The 27,240-nt window shown below is 29.7% G+C and overlaps 1 protein-coding gene across 3 annotated transcripts; it reads right to left on the bottom strand.

Moving 5' to 3' along the window:
• Positions 1–535: 535 nt before the first annotated feature.
• Atf3 (Activating transcription factor 3) lies at positions 536–26,670 on the bottom strand. 3 transcript variants are annotated; one of them, XM_072893767.1, is made up of 4 exons: positions 26,542–26,670; positions 7,938–8,222; positions 6,288–6,427; positions 536–4,548 (listed from the first exon to the last, which is right to left on the bottom strand). In XM_072893767.1, the coding sequence occupies exons 2-4, from the start codon at positions 8,188–8,190 to the stop codon at positions 4,108–4,110; spliced, it is 834 nt and encodes a 277-aa protein (XP_072749868.1). In that variant the 5' UTR covers positions 8,191–8,222; positions 26,542–26,670; the 3' UTR covers positions 536–4,107. The 3 variants fall into 3 exon arrangements, with proteins under 3 accessions (XP_072749868.1, XP_072749870.1, XP_072749869.1); XM_072893769.1 differs by lacking the exon at positions 26,542–26,670 and adding an exon at positions 25,217–25,848; XM_072893768.1 differs by lacking the exon at positions 26,542–26,670 and adding an exon at positions 18,333–18,815.
• Between the last annotated feature and the right edge of the window lie 570 nt (positions 26,671–27,240).

Genomic DNA, 27,240 nt, shown 5'->3' with positions numbered 1-27,240 from the left:
TCATAATTATTTTTTCAAAACAAAAATAAGTTTAAAGTCTAAGAAATATAGTTGCAATATTTTTGCATATATTTTTGTTTCAAAATGTGAAAAAGTATATATAATTAGCATTCTTGATTTTTCTGTTTTATACATTATATTATATACATATATTTTCTATCACTAAAAAATTTCAATTCAAATCAAAATTTTTGAATAAAATATTAATACATAAAAGAAGATTTTAAAAGTTTATTATTTTTTTAGTACTGAAGGCACTTTTATTTAAAAAATAAAATTTTTTGTCAAGTTACAATGATTAGATTTTATCGGCCGGTTTTTCATCTCGTTCGCACTATCAGTGTATCTACGTATCAATCAAAAGAATTTGCGGGAAAAAATAGCCATATTGTATAGAAAATCGTAGTCAGATATTGAGTAATACATGTAGAAGATACAATAATGCCAATTCTCTTTATCGGTGAAAATTTGACAAATTGCTTTTATTAATTTACAATGTAATTTTGCTTCAAAAAGCGACGCGTACTTTCTAAAAAGAAAAAAATTCTTAATTTGTTGACGAAAGAATAAAAAGACAAATTCTTATGCTAGAAGCTACAGTACCCGGGATCTTGCACTGGCAGTATTCAAATAACAAAAAAGGGTATGTACTTAGAATCACGGAGATTGCGTACAATGGCAAATTTACAATTTAAATATACAGCGTAAATTTATTGAAGCGCTTTTAACGGATTCTCTCTTTAACATATTTTCTTTTGATATACATTAACTTAATATTATTTTTTATTTTCAAAATTAAATATCTCGGTCTGACATTTAATCAGATGTATATTAAACTATTAAATACTCTGTTCTGTTCAACTTAATAAAAATTCTATAAAAAGAGAATAATATTTCTATATAGCACCATTCACACGTGTCGCTGTTATGTGACCGGCATGATTGCCTTTTTCGCGATTTATTGGAAGTCATACTGGGATTTTACTTAATTTCGCAATTCCGTATCCTGTTGAAGGAAAAAGAAGCGAAAAACACGAAAGAGTTTATCTCGCTTTGCTTTGTTTACAAAGCAGGAAAATCTTACGGTTTTTATCAATTTGACAGTGGCAACACTCCGAAAAGGCAAAGACATTTAGTCCGCGGTTTTGTAAGCGTTTTGTTTCGTTAATTAATATTACAGCATTCCGCTAATTGTAAGATAGATCAAACTAACTTTCATAAAAAAAATTACGTGAGAAATCGTCTTATAAGCGTAGCCCAAAGTGCGTTTGCTAGAATAAAAATCAAAATATTTTATAGAGAGATCTTTAAAGAGTTATTCGACTCAAAAAACTAATTTAAAATTATTTTACAACTCAACAAAAATTAGAAATTGTATTAATAATAGGAGACAAATACATTTCAATAAAATAAAATTTCTTTTTCTTAGATTGTAAAATAATTCTATCAAATAATTCTAAAAAAAATACAAAATTTCAGGTCTCTTTTTCTTTTGCTCTTTCAGCAAATTTGCAACAATTATGTTTATTACAGAGTGAGTTATATATATTATGTTGCTTGCTCACAGATTTCTTTGGCATTACTTTTTCTTTCCTTTTTATGTAGTAATCTTTTATGTGAACATTGAAACTTAAGTATAATAGATTAGTTAACCGTAGTAAAATCTCAATTTGCAAACGCACTGAGGGAGGGTAACAAATTGAGGTATGTCGTTAGGCACGTAATTATCTGTTCTTCAACAAATCTAGCATTTAATAATCGTCATGTAATTAAGTGTTCGTTAAACTATTAATGGTATAGGCTTATTTATGCGATCATTTTTGCGCATGTATATAACATATACACATATACCAAGTGTCTCAAACATACTAAATTACTATTTTTCACAAAAACAAGTTTTCAATTCTCTCATATAATTAATAAATAATAATTTTTAATAACATTAGGAATTTTTTTTAAATAAAAATTTTACGATACAATACAATTTTGCTTTGCTTTATAAAATCTCTTACACTTATATAACTGCGAAAGAATTGCATAATACACACATGATGATTTTTGGGTCACTTGATATATGTATATATTCATACATTTTATATAATATACGTTTGTATAAAATATATGTACGTACGTACATAATATTAAATATTCGTATTATTCGTAATTATAAGTATCCTCTAAACGCACGTTATCGACTTCTTGATAATCAATATCAATAACAGATTTACCTACACGGGGATACTCATGTGTACTCTCTCACTGTTTTACGAATCCGAGACAGGCGCTTCGCGAATAATTAAAAAAGTTTATTTTCAAATATATATATATATATATCGATTCTTAAATTCTTTTTTATAATAAATGAAAATTAAAACGCTCTTATTTTTTTATATTTTATAATTTTTCTATAACTTGTAATAAAATGTATTATTTATTAAAAAATTTGTAATTTATAAGAAAAATTTTATATTTTAAAATAAATTCTTTTTTTTCAATATGTTTTAAAGTTTTAATGTAATTTACAAATAAATATTCTTTTCAATTGCCAAATATTCGACGCGCTGTGTCTCGGTTCTTGCTTATTATTTAACGACGGGATATCCTTTAGCGATGCTCGCTCACCTCGCTAGTTTTTTTCGTTGGCGCGACAACCGTAAAAAAAGATAAAGGAAAAAAATAATATATTCAAATAACAAATAGCCAAAGTACCAGCAGACTTAAAGTTTCGTTTTTACTAAGATATAGAAACAATTTTCTTTTTAGTTAACTAAAATTATTATATCTTAATTTTGAAAATAAATAATCGAAATAAATACAATTAAAAATATTTTTTGGATAATTTCAGAATTTTAAGTATGGAATAATCGTAAATAATTTTTAATATAAAAAGAAAAAGTTTTAAAACATTTTTTATCATATAAATATTTTAAATAATTTTTAATAATTCTTGTAGAGAAGCAAGAAAGCATCACTGGAGACAGTTGGTTTCTTCAACCTTACATTATCGATTATATTATTAATAAGGCCTTAAGAATGTCACAGTACGGTTATTACGAAGGAATGTCTTCAAGCGTTCTCTACGTCGAACGTTTTTTCGAGTATAACGAGAACTCGTTAGAAAAAAAAGAAGAGAAACAGAATGAAATGAAAAGAGGGAAAGAAAGCTCGATGATTGATGAGGAAGACAAGAGATAAAAATCATTGTTCGCGTTTATGATATAATAATCGACTTACGAACTATGGACTTTACGATCGAGAGAGACTAACGAAGAGAAGCACGGTCTGCTTGTTTAAAAGAGAAATTAAAATTAAATATTAAATTTAAAAAAATAAAGAACAAAATCAAATTCAAATATAATCATCAAAATTCTTTTCTTTGTTTAATTCTGCCATATCTTGTATGTGGAATGCATATAATCTTATTTTCATTATTATGACGCCAACCATTTTTCATCTATTAAGATATATATATTACTCAAAATATAACATTTAATCAAAAAATAAAATTTTATATAATATTTTGTATATAAAATAAAATGTAAAATAATAATAGAATGAATATATATAAGTAATATAAAATTATAATTTTTTAAATTAAAAATATCAGAATTTTTCTTTTAGATTTTTTTTTCTCAAACTCTTAGTTTTTAAATCATAATTAAAATTGTATTATTATCATTTAAGATGAAACATGAAGACGCAACAATAAAAATATAGAAAGACTTAAATAATTATTATACAATCACAAAATTGGATTGTTCTCATAAAAAGATTCATTTTTATTAAACATCGATTGATTTTTATCATAGTTTCAATTTCTTTTAGTTTTGTCATTTACATACTTGTAAAACTGTAACGTAACAAAATATATTTGTATTTTACAATTTGGTAAAAAAGAATTTGTTCTTTAAATCTCTTAAATCTTTTCAAACTCTATATTATTTAGGTAAAGTTAAAGCCAATTAATGTTGGTAAAAACAAATTATCATACCAACTTCGTACCTTCGCCAAATCTTGAAAAAAATGATTAGGTACGCTTTCCGAGCTTCTCGACGATCCTCTCTCCTTCAAAAGAAACGACGAAGAAAAACGATATTCGTCGTTTTGCTAAACCGTGCAACCAGCATCCGATGTTGTCGGCACAAAGGGACTACCCTGTCGATAGAAATCGGTCTCGTATTCCTCGACCTTCACCGGATACTCGGTCACACAGTTCTGCGGCTGATTCAGGGCTGGTGGAGGTTGCTGCACGAAGTTCTCCTGATAGCTGGGCAGCTGAAGGGGTTCGGCGTATTGCTGGTAAGCTGTGGTGTCCATGCCCTGCTTCAAGCAAGTTGGACTGTGAAGACTCAACATATCGACCAGCCTGCGCCTCTGAGTTTCCAGTTCTTGAATCTGGGACTTCAGATCGTGATTTTGCGTCTCGAGGATCTCGGACTCTTGTACGAGGATCACCGTTTTCTCCCGCTTCTTCAGCCGGCACTTGGTCGCCGCGATCTTATTGCGCTCGCGTCGCCGTCGTCGTCGCTCCTCGTCCTCCGGCGTCAGCTGCAAATGACAAGTATTTTTTTTCGATCCGTGTTTTCTTTTTTTTTTTTTTTTTTTTTTTTTTTTCAGAAGAGAGGAAGGAAATTTCTTTATAGGATATTTTCATCTTTTTTTGTCATTAGAAAACTTTCTTCGGATTCGAATTTTTCGATGTCCTTGAATTTCAAAATTTTTCAAGGAAGGTTAAAAATAAGTTTGGAAATATTTTTGGATCTCTTCAAGGAAGAACTTTCTTGGAGCTTCAATTTTCTTGTTAGGAAATTTTATTTATCATTAGGTCTTTAAAGTTTGTGCCTTCTGATTGTAAGGTCTCGTAATTAAAATGTCTCGTATCTCTTTAATCTTGCTGTTTCACGTACACAGAAATCAGAAATTACTAATACGACTAAGAAAATTATCGATACGACCACTGTCAGAATAATCCAGTCTTTATTTTACTCTAAGTTTTCATACTTTAATTTTTATTTTAAAACTTTCAAAACTGTAGTTTCAACATAAATCGCGTACTTTTGTAAAAATCCATCTGTTTTCTACTAAATGAAAACAATCAATAAGTCATATGAGAAAGGATGTTAATCGTTCGTAATTCGTTGCTCTTTCATGAGCATTAGCAAGAATTCATATAAAGGTGTTAAAATCAATGCTTCACTTGAAAGAAACTCGGCTCGATTTTTGAATACAGAGACAAGAAAATTTGCAAGTATATATTTTTTAATAAGAAAAAAACAAATAACATTCTCGCCTTGAAATTATTCTTTATAATTGAATAAACCACGTGCGTTGAAAAAATAAAATTAATTTTGTTTTCCTGTTTAAATGTTTACTTTCAAAACATATAATTTTATTCAATTTTTTCTTTATATATGGGATATATATATTTTTTGCCTTGACATTTTTGAATTACAATAAATCTCATTGTAATATCTGGTCGATCCTCATTCACGAGTACGGAATTCTCCAGAGAACAATTTATTTCGATATTGCATGCTTTATCTTATTCAAAAATAAAATATATTATGACAATATATTTTTAATTAACACAAAATTTTAATAAATTATGTATATTCTTAAGGTAGATATTAAAAAGTAAAGATACAACTGTGTTATTTCCTCGCATTTTGAGATTTTGCTAATTTTAGCAGCATGCACTTCGAGTCGTAAACAAACGATCCTGCGTGTAGCATGTAAATTCGTGAATACCGAAAATGTCGAAACTGTCCGACAGCGTCTGTCGGAATTAATCTATTCGCACACGCGAATGGTCGCAACAGCAGTCAAGGACACAAGAAGGATCGAAAGGATTTAAAGTCTGCTATCAAGAGACGTCTCAAAACTATCGCTAAAGAACTGTGAAGAGAGATGGAATTGTGTAGATATTCATTCGTGAATATACATTCAGTGACCATTAGTTTGTTCGTTTAAAATCATGTCGATAGCATTAATTAATGCGTAATTATATAGCAATTATTATGATATATTATAAAAAGTCCAACAAATAGATTATATCGTTTTAAATTATATTAATTATATATTATATATTAATTATATGTTGATACAATCAATTATTTAATTAATATAAAAAAATTATGAAACATTGTCATAAAATTTGACATGAAAGTAAAAACAAATTGATATTAGCTATCATTATTGCAATTCTTATTTTTCCACAAAATATACGTAAAATTCTATCGCCTCTAAGAAAAATAGTAAAATTCAAAATTCAGTAAAAATTTACTTACGCTACTCTTGTTGTTGTTATTGCTCACTTCGTCCTCTTCCTCGTCGTCGGCGCCGCTGCCGTCCTCCTTTTTCGTCTTCTTCTTGCCATCGTCGCCACTGCTATTCGCTCGCCTCTTTGTCTGCAGTGTCAGCTTCAACCCTATCCAAAGAAGCTTAATTGATTCTCATTGATTAATTTTGTTCCCAGATATATCGAGGCATTCACGAGGCATTCACTAGGCAATATATAAAGATCGCAAATCCATTGGGAGTACTTAAAGACGTTAGAAATTACACGCTGTATGTGTGAGGAAAGGAAGATGATGTCGCTTTTATTTTAAAATATAAAATAAGATATTTAAATATAAAATTCTTGTCTATATAGTTCTCGTTAAAAAGAATCAAGTTCGATTATAATTTTAATTTTAATATATTTTAATTTTAATTTAATTTAAAAAATAAGATAAGTTATTCATTTATAAAAGATAAAAGATTAAATATGTAGATTAATACTATAGATAGTAATGGCATTTTATTTCGCATATGTCTCTCAACATTACGATAAATTATAGACTTCCGCCGTAGAATAGATGTGAAAATATAACGCACAATATATTACTGCCATAGAAAATGACAGTGATCGTTAACATTTCCACGGTATGTAACAAGGACATTCTCGTGACCTTCGTGAGACTAAATCGCGATAATTAAGAATTATTTGTGTCAGAACTCATGACATATAACTCGTTATCAAAGCGTTATTCTACGCAAATTCTACAAGAGAATCAACTTAATTTTAACTAATTAATTTGGTGATTAGTATAACAGATCGGTGTGCGATCAGTACAAACAAAACCGCCAAAGTAATTACGATAACGATCCTTCTTTGCAATCGTGTATATGCATATATGTATGTATATAAGTATTATGTGGATATACGCATATGTTACGTAACTCACAATTTGAAAGGAACAGGATTCGCAATTTAATGCGTTGTGCACGGAGTGAATGTAAGAAGAGCGAAATAGAAAAAGAGAGAGAGAGAGAGAGAAAATGCATTTATTACTCAGCGGAACGAACATCCAACAGTGTCACCCATTGCTATTCGTTAAATGTAGATAAAGTGGGTGAAATGAGTGCAAATTTCGCTGTTAGCTCTAGTCTAGATTCTCTTTCTCTCTTCGGGTTATATTTTATAAGAAATGTCGCAATTAAACATTTTTCACACAATTCCTCCGAAAGTAATTATATATAAAAAATATATAATTATTAAAAAAGAAAAAAGCGGAGAAAAATAAATTTACAAAATTTGAGATACATATAAAAAAATTTATAATTATTACAAATATACATATATGACTTGTTAGATCAAATTAATATTATTAAATATCTTTTATATATAAAAACCACACACATATATGACACGACCGTTTGGATTTTCGTAATTTTTAAAGAAAAATTTTATATCTTCGTTCATATCTTTTTTCATAAAATTGACACTGTGATTATTTTTTTATTTTTCGTTTATTACGTAAGGGAATTCGCGAGTTTTTACATGTATAAAAAGAAATGTTCCCTGTGCACAAATTTTGCTTATTAAGACTTTTTATGTACCTAGATCTATTTACGCGACACAATATAAACGTCATGCGCCTGTCATCTTTACTTACCTTCCTTGATAAGCTGACTACAAGTGTGCTGGACGCTGGGCGGACTTGGCTCGCCGCTACTGGTCGAGTCCGTGCGATCCCTCATGCCCTTTTCGTTACCGCTGCCATAGCCCTCAAAGGGATTGGTCATGGCGATCAGCGAATTTACGATTTCCGGTGTCCTTGGCGTGACCTCGGCTGCCGCCGCTGTGACACCGAGAAGACCCGCAGCCCCGGTCGGGCTGGGATTCACGTTCACGTTCAGATTGTACATGGCTTATGCCAGGCTTTCACCATTTATCTAACCTGGAAACACGAACAGTGAGAGATCGTTTGCGTGAAAGAAACGAAGCTAATTAAGCCTGAAAGCTCGCTAAATGTAATTGGATATTTCGAGACTAAATTTAGCTTCAACTTTTTTTTATTAGCTTTTTAATAAATTAAAAAGTAAAATTGTCGAAAATATTGAAATAATTAAAGATTAATAGAGAATTTAAACGTTTGCATTTGATATCATTACATTTATTTAAGTCTAATTAAAGCCAATTATAAGCATACTAAATGTAACAAATTGTCTCAAAGACTTTATATTTAACTTCAATTTGGATTTTTAAATCAAAATAAGATTGAAAAAGATGGAAAGTAAATTTACAAGTAGACAGAAAAAGAAAATTAAAAAGTCAGAATGTAATAGAATAATTTGGCTCTTGTATATTTGCCTTTATTATTAAGATTAAAATAAATCCAACATATATACATTATTGAAATAACGTGACTACATGTAGAACGAAGTAAATATGTATTTGTAAAGGAGAAAGATATAAAAATCGTCACGTCTAAATTTTTCGGAGTCTAAGACCTTTCGGACATTCCTGCGTGTGGCCTGTAATTAATAAGTCGAGAGAGACCCGCGCGAGTTCTCGAAATAAATTATTCTGCGAAAACCGCAATCAAGGATGTCGTCCGTTCTCTATCGCTTCACTCCGCGGAGATTTGCCTCTCCGGAATTCCTGAAAAAGATTGGAACCTCGCGAGCCTCGTTATACATATTGTGTCACACGAAACGTCCGCAGAGTTATGCCATTTTGAGGTAAATATCGCAAAAATAAATATATCTAGAAAATTGGTTATCTTATTTCACGCATTATCGAAAAACACATCCTGATCGTTTCATTCAAACGTCTCGATAAATGAATTTATCAAATTGTAAGAGTAATTTTTTGTCTCGTTAAATACTATTTTTCCATAATTATAATCAACTGTTATTTTATAATTATAGTTTATTTAATATTATTTTAAAGTTATATTAGAGTTATATTACAATCATAATTAATTTAATTATTTCGTAAAAATTCGCTTTTTATGTTTATTTTACAGGAATATAATGCATTATAATTACAATATTTTACTTTTATTGAAATCAAGAATCAAAGATTATGAATAAATTATTTTCACGGTTTGGTTAGAACTTTTCGATGATATAAAGACAAATTATTGAGACTGATATATATATAAAGATAACTTTTACTCAAATATTATATCTTATTATATCATATTTCAAATATAAATAAATTTTGAAATTATAAATATTTATTTTTGTCCTTTGCCTGGCAGAGAATGACGATATCATGTCAGAAATTGCCAATCGTTATCCTTGCAATCACCTTCACAATCCATCAATGATCGATTCAATCGCTCACGAGACGAGTCGATTCAACAGCACCTGTACAATTAAACTGCCGATAACGAGATATAGAAAGCGTTTTGAACCACTTAGTTTTGTCAAAATTCTACTAATTTTATTGAATATCCATTTAAATCACAACCCACATTTTTTAATAATTTAACAAATTATTATTATAACATCTTGAATTAATAATTTAATAAATTAATATTTTGTTACATTTCTCATTCTTTAATGCCTTGTTTAATATTAAAAATTTATAATTATTAAATAATAAGTTTTCTAAGTAAAACTAACAATAAGAGATAAGAAAAGAGAGAGAGAGAGAGAGAGCTTTTATTTTTTTCTTTCAAATGTGTAGATTTCTTTAAAGCATTTTTTTTTAACTACATTATGCATAAATTCAATTATAATTAATATTTATAAAATGAGATATATAGTATGATAAATTAATTAATAAGTTATGTAAATAATAAAATATATATGCCAACACTCAAAAAAATGATCTTGCAACTTCAACAAAAGTTTTCTAGATGTAAAAAATTAACTGAAACAGATAAATTATTAGCAAATACTATAATACTGCATATATTTTGCACTTAATCGATTTAAATGACAGAGACAGAATTTATATCTGTACTATTAGTATAATTTAAACGGAAAATTTTTCTGCGATGCCTATCTTTAAGGCCTATTGTCAAGGACAATTATATTTGTGATTAATATTTGGCAATGGGATCTAAATTTTCTAGAGGTATTGCTAGAATATTGCTGCTATAAATTCTATACGTGACAAACAATATTCTAACAGATACAAAAAGTAAGGATAAATTATAATTGAAACATCTAGAAATCTATCTACATTAGCGAAATAATTTTTTTAGTGAATAATTATATGTGTATATATTCATATTATTTTTCAAATATTTATTTCTTCTAAATAAGATTTTAAAGTTTTACATATGCATATGCCATATTTCTTTCGATATTGTGCTTCTGGCAGCAGTCGTATGCTGAAAGATGAACGGTTTCTCTGTTTAGTCGCGTTTGGCTGGTATCTGTGGTGAACACATCTATCAAAATTATTCTTGACAGGGATTGACAACCTTTTAGTTCTCACTTTCTTGCTCGTTTTCTTGCCCACCCACAATAAGTTTTCTCGCCGCATTTTTTAGCAACGCACTGGATATACTGAATATTCATTATACATATTTCGATATTTTTATAAGCACGATGAGAATTATGTAACTCGTACATTTCAACTGACGAAAATACGAAGAAAAAAAATCGGAATATCTTATCTACAAAAGAATTAAAATTCCAATTCTAAATTAAAAGATTTTTATTTCTCAAATAAAGTTTAATTTCGACGTTAAATTGTGCATACTAATATACATAATTGATTACATATTATTTATAAATTTATATGTTTTTTATTTTTTTATATTTATTTATAAATAGTTAAGTATTCTTTATGTATAATTTTTTTATAATATAATAATAATATATTAAAATTGTAACTGTGCAATATAATATCTGTAATTGCGCTCGACTCGGAGATTCAAGAGATTGCTTTCAATTACTATCAATTTTTGTATTTAATAACGATTCGTCGCCCCGTCACTTTCACGGTCTCTCGCGTCTTATAAATCATTGATTAACCTTATCCTATCAGATAGCGGTAATGAATCGTGATCACTGACTTTGAACAGAGACATACTGATCGTGAATAAATTTAAATCCAATTTATACTCTTGACTATTGAGATCTTTATGTTCCGTAAGAAATCTATTATTCTGACAAAATTTTATTGTTCTTATATTTTACATCAAAATATATTATAAAAAATGAATCCCAATTCCATGATTACGGCAAACAAAAATCTCTGATTTATTATCACTTTTTTGTTTAAAGTTTCACAGAAAAGAAAGTATTGCTTAGTCACTTGGTAAACAATTTTGCAAAAAACAAAACAATGAATTTATAATGACAATAGGTAGACACAACTGCTCGTAAGTTAATATTTTTAAAAATATATTTAAGAAATATATGTGTTCTTTATAATTCTCTTTAAATTATTATAACATGAGATTTTTTAAAATATTTCTTTTATAACATGATATATAAATATATCATTTATACGATATATAATCATATAATATTTTTTAATTAGAACCTAAAACAATCTAATTTTCTGAATTTTTTGTAGAAAACGTAACTTTAAAATCTCTCGCTAAATTATATAACGCGATTCAATTAATGCTTACATATGTGCCCCTTTTCAGCATCTTTAATGCTCTTAACACTCTCTCTCTTTCTCTCTCTCTCTCTCTTTCTCTTTCTCTCTCCCTCTCTCTGTCTCTTATATCCCGCGTTTCTCTATATCCTCGTGTCTTCCACTTCGCTTCGACCTCAATTCGCTACATTCCTCTCAATCGCGCCGGCACTCATAGCGCTGTTTTATCTCCGTAAATAAATCATTAAAGATAGTATTAAAAGAGATACATATTTTCTTCGAAGCGCGAACACGTGGTGATCTCGCGATGCAGCTTGTCATATCGTGCTTGCTGACAATTCTCTCGGAAAGGATTCTCAGCTTTCTGCCGAGTTGTTCTGTCGCTTTTGTAACAGCCGATTTCACTTGAAATAAATGTATTTAGCACTGATACTCTAATATAAAATAATATATATAATTTAATTAAAATTTATTTTAACTCTGTATATTTTTATATGTTTTTAAAATTAAGTTAAAAGAATAGGGGAAAGAGAGAGAGAGAGAGAGAGAGAGAGAGAGAGAGAGAGAGAGACTTATAAAATAATTAAAAATAACATATTGAAGAGAATTAGCATATTTCTTTGAAAATATTATCTGAATAGAATTTTTAAATAAAAATATATAAATAAATATGCCTGTCACATTAGTTTACAATAATGAATTATGAGAAAAATTAAAAACAAATTACAAAAATTGTCATAAAAATATATTTGTCAAATATATTTTTAAAAATATTAACTTACCTTCTATCTATTGTCATTATAAATTCATTGTTTTGTGAAAAATTGTTTACCAAGTGACTAAGCAATACTTTCTTTCTGTGAAACTTTAAACAAAAAAGTGATAATAAATTTTTTTCAACTAGCAATCCGCGGAGTTATTTAATCGCAGAGAAGAAGAATCGCTCTCTTTCCTTTCGCTCTCTGCATGCGGGTATTTCGTAAGAATTTTATCGTTCCGTATTCGGTCGGGCCTAATGCCCTTGCAACTCCTTCTCTTTCTCCTCTTTCTTGGCCTTCTACGGTGCCTCCTTCTTCCACCTCCGCTTTTTTCTTATGCTCGCGAGCAAGAGAAAAAAATAAGAGGATGAAAAAGAAGAAACGACTTCCTCAGGCTTGAGATCTTTTGGGGTCCATATATGCGCGTGACAAAGGGTCCCCTCGGTAACATACCCAATGACCTATATGTGCCGAGGTGAAAGACGTGGGATGTGCTCGAAATGAACAAGAGCTCGAGCAAACATTTTTGTATTTTCTCTTTCTCTTCTCTCCTTTAATGGTGGTCAAAATCAGATGTGCAATTTTCTAATAGTGTACTATTCATTTTTTTAACTAAAACTACTAAAAAACAGAAATTTTTAATTTTATTTTTTAATATCCATATTTCAAAAAGATACTTCGAATATAAATATATATTAAATATTTAATAATATTAAATATATTAAATACTTCAATCCGTAATTTTTGACGGTATAAATATAAAAAAATTTTTTTTAAAGTAATATGAAAATTATAGGCATAATGTTGCGACTAGCGACTGAATAATATTCTGTCTAATAAAATATTAATTTCAGTCGCAAATTATATTAAGAGCTCTATGCATGTTTATAAATTCTAGTTCAACAGTCTAACATTCGTAAAGATTTCTGATTTGAAAAATGATACAAGGTGGCAAGGAAAATTCACGAATTTACAAGCGATGGTGTCTGGCATTTACTGGCGACGCTGCAATTTGAAATAATAATCGGGTCTTTCGCGTTTGTTTGAATGGAAACAGGTGTCCGATCGAAACCACTGCTGGCTTAACCCGCCGTTAAATTTATAAATAGAACCCGTTTGATTTTGACGTATGGCACATTCGGACGCGTCGGTATATTCGTACGATTTTCTCTACTCAGGATTTTTCTTATCTCATAAAACTACTGAACTAGAATTTGTAACAATTGTGTTTTCAATTCAATTGCATATTTGATCGCCTCCATATTATGTGCAATTCAAGATTCATTTTGCCATATTATTCTTTATTATATATTTTTCTTAATTTTTTATGTGAAATATTATTTATAGAAAAAAGTATAATATTAATTCTCATTTCAAATGCCCCTTGGAAGAGCATCAGTTATCATTTGTGCATCAATGGCCTCTTCTCTTCAGAGAGAGACTATGTGTATTGATTAAAAAATAGCATATATATATATATATATATAATTTCCCATGTTGTGTCTCGCCTCATTTCTAAGAAGCGGACGGTATCTAATTCTTGGAATCCCTGCAACGCGCCCGATTTCAATCCCAACGTCATCCCCTCTCTTATGCATACTAAGTAGACAGTAATTAATCTTTTCCCAAAGAAAGAGAAAGAGAAACAAAGAGAGAGAGAGAGAGAGAGAGAGAACGGAAGAGGAGATTCCCTTAGAGGAACACGTGTGTCTCGCATTTTTCGTTTCGAACCTCGCACTATGAAACTATCCTGTCCTCTCTGTTTCCTTTCTCCCATAATCCGATCTAGAGAGATAAAAATAAATTAGCTACAACAATAATTTTTTGTTATATGAAAATATTTTGAAATTTTCTCTTGTATTTTTTTTTCTATGGTACTCTCGTATAGAAAAATATATAACTTACATAAATTGTAGAGAAAGAAATGAAACATTTACAATATTTAAAATAAGAAATTAATAAGATTATCAGCAAATTTTCTTTTAAATTAAATTACGGTAAAATTAAATAGTTGCTTCAATAAATCAACTTAATAAATAAATAAGTAAACTTAAATATAATCTCAGTATTACTATATATAAATATCACTGATTAATAATAACGTATCATTGCAAATTGCATTCGTGTTATCGTTAAACATTCCTCAGATACAATACGTTCGTACAGAATTCTATGAAATGTGTCCAAGTTAGAGCAAGAATATTATGATATTTAACAAAAAAGATTTTATCTCTCTTCTAAAATTTAAAAGAAATCTTAATTTTAATTGTTTAAAAAACTTGAAGATTAAAATCTAATATATTCTATGCATTTTTCGCGGAAGGAAGAAGAGAAGTAAAATAAAATTAAAACAGAGAAAGAGCTTGCGCAACCGGTGCCCATCTGGCCACCGAAAGCTTTTATCGCGCTTTTCGACGACGAGCGAACGTGGGCGGCCTAATTCCGACGACGAGATTGTACCGTGTGTTACGTGCGTACGATCTCGAGAGTGCAGACTTTAGAATAATTACATATCGTAATATAGAACGCGGAACTGACAGCAAATATTTCGGACGGCTGAGGTTAGTGAACCGATCAGCACACGATCCAAGATCGTTAAACATTTCTCAGATATACTTAATAAAATTCTATAAAATGTATCCAAGTTAGAGTAAGAATATTATGATATTTAACAAAAAAGATTTTATCTCTCTTTTAAAATTTAAAAGAAATCTTAATTTTAATTGTTTAAAAAAACTTGAAGATTAAAATCTAATATATTCTATGCACTTAAATAAATAAATAAATGTATTAATTTTCAATACAATTTTGAAATTAAATATATTATATTAGGAATATTTTATTTTGAAATAAACTAATTTTGTAAATAACTACAATTACATATATAACTGTTGAAGGAGCTTTCGAGATAGTAATGTAATGAAATTCTGTGGAGGCGATTTGAGTCTTACATCGAAATCTCGTGGAAGTCGCGTGAAAGTCGAGCAGTTTTACGAGCGTCAGTTTATGACGACGGCCAATGTTGTTTTTACCTCTTTCACAAAAAGCGCGGATGTAGACTGCAGCAAATTTCCGCCTGCCGTCTGTTTTAGAGATGTCCACCCAAAAATGAACATGTAAAAATTGATAGTGCTAACAAAGATTTTATTCTCGCTTCCAGAGATGCAGATTAACCTTGAAAATGTTAAAAAATCCGCCCAAATCTTCGTCAAAGTAATAATTTATAAAACTTATTTTTACAACAAATACAAATTTCTTCTATAATAATATAATTAAAAAATATTTCTTTTTCTTTTTAAATAAAGACGAAACTTGGTGTTATAAAAAAAAACGAGAAAAAAATAGGTTACAATTTGCAACTTATTAAGATGGATATTCCCTATATATTTATTGCGAAGACGAAAGATTCAAGATAATAAGATAGATTTATAGGATATATTTATCTCTTCTCTCTCTCTCTCTCATATGCGGGCGGACCAACTTGTGTATCTTACACAAGCATGCCGCAATCGATAGACATAATCTCTCGAAGCTTTTATCGCGATGTTTGTCACGACGTTTTTTCCATAAAAAAAAACGGTATAATGTTTCCTCAAATGCACCATCATATAATCAAATTATAAAATTTCTATTATTTTTTTACATCAGTATTTATTTCTATCAATGGAAAAAAACAACCTTTTAGTACAATAAAATATAAAAATAATAACACAATAAAAAAGACGACAGAAGAATAATTATAAAAATAATAACAGAATAAAAAAGAAGACAGAAGAATAATTATAAAAATACATATAAAAAAGAATAAGGAATAATATAATAATAACAACAGAAGCACACAGAAAGCATTCATATAAATTAATTTTGTAATTATTTTTAATAAAATGTATCTCCAATATAACAATTAAAAATCTCTGAAAATCTATCTTCTGTGACTAAGAAGGGAGAAAGAAATGAGGTAAAACGCGCCTCTTGTCTTGCGACGGAAAAGGCGATAAAACACGAACCTGTCAGAGAGGACAATATGCTTGCGCGAGTGAGAAAAGAGTTCGAAAGGTCAATGCCTCTCCCCTCGGGGGAATTATACGCGAGTCTTACGCGTATCTTGCAAAGTGTACTTTCTAAAAATACGAATCCTGTTTCTCTTTCTTTCCTCCCCTTCTCCCTCTCTCTCTCTCTCTCTCCCCCCTCTCTCTCTCTCTCCCCCTCTCTCTCTCTCAGAGAGAGAGGCAGTTTTTTCGAGAATATATGCCGCATGTAATTCAAAAATTTGTAATTTTTTATAAAAAGAAACAACCCTCAAGTCTTGAGGTCGAGTGTAAAGAGAAAAATAAGTTTCAAATTAAAATTTGGTTTAACTATAATTATTTAAAATTAAATAAACAATAAATCTATTGTAAAATTACAGTGAAAGAACATAAGGAAGAAGTATGTATATTATTAATATACATGTTAACAATATTTTCTATATTATTATAACAATATAAAAAAATCTGCTTATATAATATTATAATTGTTATACGTATATAAAAATTCTGAGATATTTAATTTTTTGATAAATAAAAGATTTATTTTTCACTAGAATTTAATAGATTTCTAAAAGAGAATTGTTTCCTAAAAAATTTTTCTAAAATAGAATTTTCTAATATAGTTTTCTAAATTTTCATAGATATATACTTGGATTAAATTTCGGGAATTATAAGATTATGAGGTAAAAAACGTGCGTCAGACCTTTATGTCTACGTGATGTACGAAAATTGACGGTATGCGCGATTAAACGGAATTTATGTCGCACTTTAAAAGAGGATTATTTTCGCTCTGCTTCCAAATGGAGATGAAGAGGAAAGCAAACAATATACACAAAGACATGACGAGAGACACGGCGCGACGCTATCTGTCCCAATTATACCGCTTTAATTATGGCAAATTACCGTCCTTTCTTCTCTCTTTTTTTATTAGCATTGCAAACCGTGACGCGACACCCTAATCTGGCATTTCTGCGCTTTGTAGATTTGGATCTTGTGTTTTTAATTTTCGATAGTAATAAATTTACTTTGACAGATTAATAATTTTTTACTTATCCAGTAAAATGCTTAATTTAAAAAATTTCAATCTTTATTTATTGTAAAAAAAAAAAATTTAAGTTTAAATGTTTTTACTGCAATTAAAAATTTGCAATGTTTATTTAAAAATTTGATTTTATTCTTGAAACAATTTTAATTTAAATAATTATTATGTGATTAAGAAAATTAAAGATTCGATAAATTATTTCTTTATTTTAAGAGTTTAAATAATTACTGATAAAAGTTGGATCTATTTTATATATTTATAAGGATTAAAACAACTTTATTTATCAATTGAATCAATTTAGAAGATACGAAGGTGTAGCATTCAATCAAATTTTCATTAACTAATAAGAAAGATTATCTTGAATTTTCAAAAAATGATAAAAGCTGTTCGAGGGCTGACTGAAATATATTCGAGAAGACTTATTGTAAAACTAATAATAGAGAATTTGCGTAATATACAATTTTACATGCTTATATAATATAATATGCTTCTAATATTATATATGTAATCTGAGAGGTATGTATTCTTGTATAAATTCCACAGTTTTTAAACGTTTCCTACAACATTATATACAACTGCGTCATAAATTATTGAACAATAAAAATAATTTATTGTTATGCTCGACTTCTACGGATAACAATGTTGAAATGTCATTCTTTTGGACTTACGGAATTTAGGCTCGTAGACTCGCGCAAATATTTTATTCGTACAAAGTTAAGAGAAAAAAAAAAAAAAAAAAAAAAAAACGTAGCACGCACAAAAGCACGCACGTTATATTGTATCGTATTCTCTCACTCGCGCTGTGTTTAACGTGTGCGATAAAATTTATGCTTCCTGTCCACGCTCGTGGACGAACGTTCGAGCACTGGTGTACTTGTACTCATGCGTAGTCCTGCGTATTTCCCCACGCCGTGTTTACGTGCGTGCTCATCCTTGTGTCCTTGCGACTAAGCATGCGCGCGTTCGTCAATGAAACGTGTTCTGTTGCGATCTATTGCTCGCACACAAGACTTTAAATATGTATATGTATAGACTTTAAATATGTACATAACTTTCTCTATCTTCAACAAAAGTATTACAAATGCAAATGATTTTATACTCTTTTATTTTCTATTAACATATCTGCATTCGATTAAGATATTGTTATTGTCAACCGTGAACGATTTTAGTTCCTCAGTTATTAAAAAGTAGAGGTTAAAATTGAATAAAAAAATTGAAAATTAAATAAATAAAAAATTAAAAATAGAATTAAGAAAGCAAATTAAAAATTAAAAGTTAAACTTATTAAATTAATTTTATTAAAAATATTGATTTCTTTGAATTTTATTTATAAATTGGCAATTTTATTCACTATCCATACTATGTACTTATATGTATAAAAATAGATAATCATACATAGAATTATTATAGAATTTAATCTCGAATTCTATCATAAAGGATTATTTAAAATGAGTTTAAAAATCAATAGTTTTATCGCTGTCAATGGAGAGAGAAGAGGAAATCACTGATACGAATTTACGTTTTCGTAAGTGGCATTGTGCGTGCACGCACGTTCATAAGATCGTTTTCTGACTAGAAGTATATTTTCAGAAATTTTCACCAAGCTGCAAAATACGATTTCCTTTACGCATTTCCCACTTCGTTTTATTGCTAATACATTTGCACATTAAATGTGCAAATTGTGTATGTGTGTGTGTCATAAAAATATCATAAATATATATACATATATAAATATTTTATGTAATTATTTACATATTTCTGTCTCTCTTATTTATATATTTTAAATAATAAATATGTAATATTGTATGAAATATCTCAAATAAAATAGTAGTAATATAAATAAATATTTACTTAAAACTAATTATACTTCTCTTTCTAAAAATATTACTTTATTTATAATTAAATATCATTCAAATTCGCATAAAAATATAAAACAGATGTCATTAAAATTTTACGTGATGAATAAAATAAGAATAAAATGGAAAAAAAATAAAAAGTAAGTAACAAAATAAATAAAATATAATAACACTAAACTAAAGAATTTTAAGAAATAAACTATATATAAATGATAAGTAAATAATTTTTCTACACGCAATAAGACTGTATGATATAAAATATGTGTTGTAGAATGGTATAGAAAAAAAATTTTAAGACAAAAAGTTGCCTTTGTATCGCACGATGATGCGATATCGAGCTCCTTTATATATGTAAAAGCGAAAATGAAGCGATTCGGAAACGTCGCGTGGGTGGAAAATGACACAGGTGGGTGCAAGCCTGATGTTTTTCGAGCAACGGATGATCCGCCAACGTAAGATATACAAGATTTTGCAGTTCGACGTTTCTATTACCAATCGCTTTAAACGCTATTTGCAGTAGAACCTTGATTATTCAAACGAATGTTCATTAGTGTCTCTATAAAATAACACCATTCATATAATTGAACGTTTTATATTGCTCGAGAATGAGCAAATAAATATCATTCAAATCGAGCTTCCACTATACACGATCCATTAGAATCGCTTTATGAATTACAAGATAATTAGTTATAATTGCAAACCTTCGGTCATATCTGATCTATCGACGATGATTTCGAATCGAGAGAACGGCTGGCATTTCGGAGAAATGCGGACATGAAAGACGAAACTTTAATAAAGACGATTAATGGGAGATCAAGACCTTCCCAAGCCCGCATGTTCTTCCTTCTTCATAAAGAACTATACGGGCGCGAATTTGTGAATAACTCGGCTCTAAAGAATATGCAGAAAAATTTACAAATAATCGTAAAGCTAAACTGGATTTTCTGCGATTTTTTACATAGCGAAACGATTGGAATGTACAATTCACATAGTTTAATTTGTGATTAAATAGTATCGATTTGAAATATATTAAAATTGACAACTCGCGATGAATAAAATAAGAATATAACAAAAAATATAATAAAATAAGGATAAAATGGAAAAAAATAAAAAGTAAGTAACAAAATAAGTAAAATATAATAACACTAAACTAAAGAATTTTAAGAAATAATCTATATATAAATGATAAGTAAATAATTTTTATATATAAAACATCTTACAATAATTAAATTACACCACCTTATGGACAAAATTATATAGATAGAATAAAAATGAACTAAATCAAACATAGAATTTTGTTCTTTCGAAATTTTCGACCAAAATAAAATTGTTTCACTTTTCAAAGAATATATGTGATTCTTCTGTTTTTATTCATCTTCTCTAAAAATTCCAAATTGGAAAAGTACGCAAAAGACTTGAAGGATGAATCTTGTTCTGTATTTCACTTGAAACTTTCTGTATATTTTTTCCACGTGTTGTTAAAAAGCAAGTTAGAGTGAAGTTCTAAATTTAGGATTTTGCGGGTGCTAAGAAAAAAATAAGGATTAAAGAAACGGCAGCCCCTATTTATCAACGACGAGCTACTCGCCTTACAGCAAAGCCGCGAGATGATATAACTGGATTTACAAGTGAAGGAAGAGAAAGAGAGAGAGAGAGAGAGAGAGAGAGAGAGAGAGAGAGAGAGAAAGAGAGAGAGAGAGGAGACCGAGAAGCGATGGCAGGAGACAGAACGGCAGAAGGGGAAAAAAGAAAAAGTCCATTAGTGCTCAAGGGCGTCAATGTCTCGCGATTGAATTTAAAATGCTAATACAACAGTGAGAGAGAGAAATGGTACACAGCTCCTTCGAGAAAAGAAGGAAGGAAGGGGGAGAAGGGGAAATTTACCTTACGTATGCATAGATAAACGCCTCCGCCGCACGATGCATGCGTTAAACAAACGTATCGGTTCGTATATTGTTTTGATCATGATTTTATCGCACGAAATTACTCATATATGCCATTAGACGATATCGATCTTATTTGCAATTGTTAATGATAAATAATATTAAACATATATAATCAATTTATTATATATATATATATATATATGTATATATGTGTATGTTTATTTTCCACAATAGAATATTGCAAACTTCAAAAATATATTCCAAAATAATCTTAGATCTAAAAAAAAACTCAGGTTTTTTTTTTATTTTTTTAAGTCACCTAAGCCTATCAATTTCTAAGCTAATCATTTTCCAAAATCCGAAAATATATATTAATGTAAAATAAAATATAATTGTAATATTAAAATTATTATTAAAATAACGCACAAAAATGATCATTTATTTTGTAACTTGTTAAACTAGACTTTGTTCATAAAAGACTTGAGAACTCGCTCCAGAATAAATAAGTATTTGCTGTCTGTGTTTAAAACACGTCTAACGTCTTATTCAGACAAACAAAAATTATTGAGTATGAGAGGAAATAGCCGTCTATTAGCAAAGGCAAAGCGTGTGATTTAAGGCACGATGTGATTATATCCACGTTTCGCATAAAACGGGAAACATTTCTCGCATGCTCTGGAGAGCACATTCTTTACGAAAGTGTTTTTATTCACATTCGACAATACTCTTTATACAAATCTGACCTCAAAAAGCTAGAAGATAGTATGACATGAATAATCAAATTATCTGAAATGTTTTAGTAAATTATACAACCGCGATTATAAGTTTAAGCAACGTCGATTGAACTTTAAAAATGTAAACATGTAGTGAAACCACCGTTTATTCAGTTTATAATGGACTTAAAATTAAAATTATGACAAAACTATAAATAAAAAATTAATTAGATGAAGATATTTAGAGTGTGGAAAATTATCAGCCGTCGTAATAAATACCGAATAAATTCGTTTTCATTTCTTATTATCCTTTTCTAATTCTTAAACAAAGATTTTTTGACTCTTCCCTAATGCTTTCTTTTCATAATACCTTCTTTTAAATTATATCGTTACATATATTTGATATCATTTTGCGTGCGATATCAAATATTATTTGATTAATGAGCGTTTGTATGATAAATTAGATCCCGTTTATATTTAACATAAAAAAAGATATTCGCGCGGCGATTCGATAGCTTTGATAATCTCGCCTAATACCGCTAGAGTAATCAGTTTATTACAGCATCGATATATGGGCGAGCTGGCGCCAACTTGGCGTTCATTCGTGCGACGCAAGTAACATAACACCAAAACTACAAAAAAGTAACTGCGATGGAATATATTATATGCAACATTTAATATATTTATAAATAATTTAATTAAAATATATATACGTATATTCGTTGAAATATATCAATCAAAATAATTAATCGAAATTCTTTGAGATTCTTCAAGAAATCTTATTGTCACGCTGCCTTTAACCTTCTAACAATGATAATGTTAAATAAAGGATGATACCTTTTTCGCGAGGTTGTTACCTTCGTAACTCTGCATAGCAAATGTACAAGATAAGATTATTATTCTGCAAAGGTTATCAACGTTGGAGGAAGTTTGTCGACGAAAGCAAACATCAGAGACATGCAATGCTAAAGAGTTTTTCAATGGTACATAAAAGAGATTCTGCAAAAATTTGCCAGTTTTTTTCTGTAACTCCTTAATTTTCTTCTCTTTTGCGTCCTTGATTTTAAGAATAATTTATTTTTTGTAATACTGCAGAGACTTAAAAAAAATATTCCTTTAAAAGCAAGAACTTTACACGTGTAATAGACATTTTTATTTTCATTTTTAACTTCTATTTTTTTAAGTGTCAAAAATAAATCCTTAAATTTTTACCTCTTGAAAATGTCTATATTTCCTACTTTTACTTCTGTTTTTTTTTCATATATAATTCACTTTAAAAGCACAGATACGATAGATCTTTTTTTGCATATGAATGATATAAAATCGATATTACGCTTTTAGTAGCGCTCTCACCCACACGATTTTAAAACCGATAATCTCACAAGTATATCGTATACAGAGTGGTACTCGTCTATCGCCCATCGTATAATTTAGTAATGATGGTTTTTACGACGCGTTATATGTGCCCATCCTATGCGGCACCCGATTCATTCATTCCATCGAAAGAAAGATGCGAGATAACCAGCAACGCTATCACGTTATTTAGATAAAACGTACATATATATATGTATACATATAAAATACCAAACTATTTCTGAACATTATTATACATATATATTAGTCACTCAAAGAGGAAAAGATAGAAACTAAACTGCCTCGTGTTAAAAATACACATGTAGATGCACAATGTATAAATAAATAAATTCTTCAAGGAAAATAAATAACTAATCTCATACACCTATATCTCATAATATATATTTATTGCTTTTTATAAAATTATTATATATTATTATTATAGATAATGATATTATAGATTTCACTCTCTTTTTATCTCTTGGTTTTATTATAGATAAAATATCTAATGAAAGGACGTTGATTTGCCTGACGAAGCATTAATTCGACACGTTAATCTTAGACTTCGTCTGCCTTATCACTGTATTCAATGTCTAAACGCGGAGGCCACGTGTAGTTTACGAAATCGAAAACTTCATCATCGTTATGTTGATATGTCAAAGAAACATGTAAACTCTATCTCTCTCTTTCTCTCTCTGACAAACAAATTATTTTCAGATGCTCTAAATTCCGAAATAATTTATTCCGGGCTAACTATACACAAATCACGCGACTGCTACCCTTTCCTTCGTTCGTTCATCTATTCGTTGCTGCGTGTATCTTGTAAATGCGATAATAGATAGTCAACTTCAAAGAGGCGCGTAGACGCTGGCGATTGTGCATTCATATTCATGAGTGAGGTGTACAATATACAAGAGTGCCTCGTCCCACTTCTTCTCTTTAGTGAGTATCGGTTTGTGGAAAGAACTCGCTCGAAAGTTCAGAGACAATGAAAGATAAATGTAAGGCAAAAAGGAAGAGCAGTAATGATATACATATACATATATAAAATGTAACATTTAAACATAACATGTATGTAAGTATATATAATAAAATAAGATATTATAAAAAATATCTAATATAATTTCATATAAAATTATTCTTTCAAAAACTGAATATTTAATAATCTAAAATAAATTATTAATATTACGCTACGTAAAAATAATTTTCATTATGGAAAATATAATATTTAATATAAAAATTCAATATTAATATTACATTATATTAATATTCATGTTAAAGAATATTTTCTTAGATAAAATTGAAAACAAATAGTACGAAAAAACGTATATTTTTATAATTAAAACATTTTATACGCGTTCTCTTTTGAACAAATTATATTTTGCATTCTAATGTAATAATAATATTATAATAATCAAATAATGGCAAATTATATCATTATAAAGAGAGTAATATGTTACGTGGCATGTTATTAGAGAACACATATTTTATAATATTATAGAGATTATTTCCAAATTGTCTTAAATCTATCTTTTATAGAAAAAAATGCTTCAAGAAAAAAACTGTGAAGAATTTGTATGTAATAAATACATAAGTACATAAGAATTAATTAAAAGAAAGATTTAAGAGAGTTTCGAAAAAAGATGAACCAATGATGAACAAATGATATCGCATCAGCACATGTCTAAAAAATTATGAGCTGATATATTTTTGTAAAAATTGAATTAATGTTTGTGAATCATACCTTAAATAAAACAAACAAGTTTTAAAATCCTACTCTTCAAATATTTTCCTAGCGAATAGGAGCGAGCGCACACAAGACGTGTGATTAACGTGTGTTCTCTCACGAGCTCTTGTGGCAACATTGCAACTATGATGGCAGCGAAGTTCTACTTCGTGGCGTCGTGACCTTGAGCAATTGCAAACTCGCGACGATAAAGCCCACGTAAATCAATCGAAATTGCAATTGCGATCGATCTATTTGACAACAGCAAAGTATTTCAATTTTGAATTTTCGCGATTTAAATGTGCAAAATTCATTGGAAAAATTCTCGTGAGGAAAATTAATCACACAAAAAAAATTGTAAGAGACTACGCAAAAATACAACCTATATAAGCGATCTCGAGGGCGTTATGTCAATCCAACACGTAATAACCTTATCGAATGTATAACATCAAGACGTAATACATCACTGCTATCTCTCTCTGGCCTTTGGCAACGATATATCGAAAATAATTCTACAATCTCGATATCTCGCGCGTGCAGATTTAAAATGACAGTTGCATCCTTCTGTCATTTGTAATGTTACAATTAATATTTATTTACTGGATTATTCATTTACTGATGATTCGACAATAATAATATAATTTATTAATATGAGATATAATATTAATCGATAATAATTTTTAATTTCTTATTTTTATTTTTATTACTTATTTTATTATTTATTTCATTTTTATATAAACTTATTTAATTTTAATTGCGAAAAATGTAAAACTACGCAGTTGAAAAGATCATAATTTTTATCGATCATCATAATTTTCAATATACATATTATATTTATTATTCGATAACGCGTTGCGCGTCATACTTTTGCCAAAGAAAACTCTAGATTTACTCATTTTATTTACACATCCCGTATTAAATAACTCGAAGCTTCGGAGAAAGAAAAAAGTCAAGAGGTGCAATTAAAGCGAATGTATTCTACAGATCGCGCGACGTTATCAAATGCGCGCGCTTGAATTGCTTCGCGTGTCCATCGTCATGCGTGTACAATGCGCACTTCACGCCGTTCCGACCGAAATTTACATCTGGCCAAAAATCGCGAAGCGACAATTTCGCCGTTGATCTGCCAGTTTCAGACGCGACCACGTAGCCATACGAACCGAGAATAGCCGAACATGTTTATTGTGAACAAATGTTTATATTGCGTGAACGAAACACGTGCTCTGAATTTGCCGTGACAGTATTTACCTACTTACTTCTTTGCACGACAAAGATTTACATCTATCCAGCTATCTGAATGCTCCGATTTTTTAGAAGCTTCGCGTCGTCCAACTTGCCCTTACCTTCTGTAGCGTTCCGTGTCCCGGTGCCGTCCACACTTCACGCACTGCGCACGCACTTATTTTTCCGTCCGCTCGTAATCCACTAATCCTCCTTCGTCGGCCGCCGGCGCGCGACTGTGGATAATTCGCGGTCGCGACCGGCCTAGATATATACCGGCTATATTTAGCTCGCGCCGTCACCGCATCGCGCGCTGATTGGCCGGCGGCGACGTCACGCCGTTCGCGATTGGTCGCGCGAATCTCGCGAATACGCGCCGGCGGACTTCGCCGCGGCTGGCTCGGCTGGGCGCGACTCCACGTCCGCGACATTTGTTGACATGAAACTGTCAGGGAGAGTACGCGCTCCGCTCCCTCGTCGCACCACGCCGGTATATTCAATCCGCGTGCGTGTCGCGCTTCTTAGTAGGCACTCCTAGACTCAATACTGTCAGAAATGTCGGTCTCCTAGCGACACACAAAAGTATTTTATATTAGAAAATTGATTACTTGAAAAGAAAGAGAATATAAAAAGAAAAAAATTGAATATAACCTTTATAATTGATGAAAGTAAAGCTTGCTTATAATGATAGCTTTTATTATTAATAATTAAGAAAGATGTGATTACCTTCATATATAGAGAAATAGATCGTTTTTTAAATAATAATGGCAATTATGTTATATAAGAAAACATTAAATTACAATACTAAGTGAATTAAAATA

Source organism: Anoplolepis gracilipes, chromosome 6 (assembly GCF_047496725.1).
Source record: "Anoplolepis gracilipes chromosome 6, ASM4749672v1, whole genome shotgun sequence".
Taxonomy (NCBI): Eukaryota; Metazoa; Arthropoda; class Insecta; order Hymenoptera; family Formicidae; genus Anoplolepis; species Anoplolepis gracilipes.
Note: the sequence above shows the minus strand (reverse complement) of the source record. Positions and strands in the feature narration are given on the sequence as shown.

What these genes read in the sequence shown, in the direction of transcription:
- Atf3 (XM_072893767.1), bottom strand. Translation starts at nt 8,190, where the DNA reads ATGTACAATCTGAACGTGAACGTGAATCCCAGCCCGACCGGGGCTGCG. An exon ending in TAGTCAGCTTATCAAGGAAG is followed by an intron (nt 6,428 to 7,937) that starts GTAAGTAAAGAT and finishes TTCTTTGGATAG; the next exon opens with GGTTGAAGCTGACACTGCAG. An exon ending in ATAACAACAACAAGAGTAGC is followed by an intron (nt 4,549 to 6,287) that starts GTAAGTAAATTT and finishes TGTCATTTGCAG; the next exon opens with CTGACGCCGGAGGACGAGGA.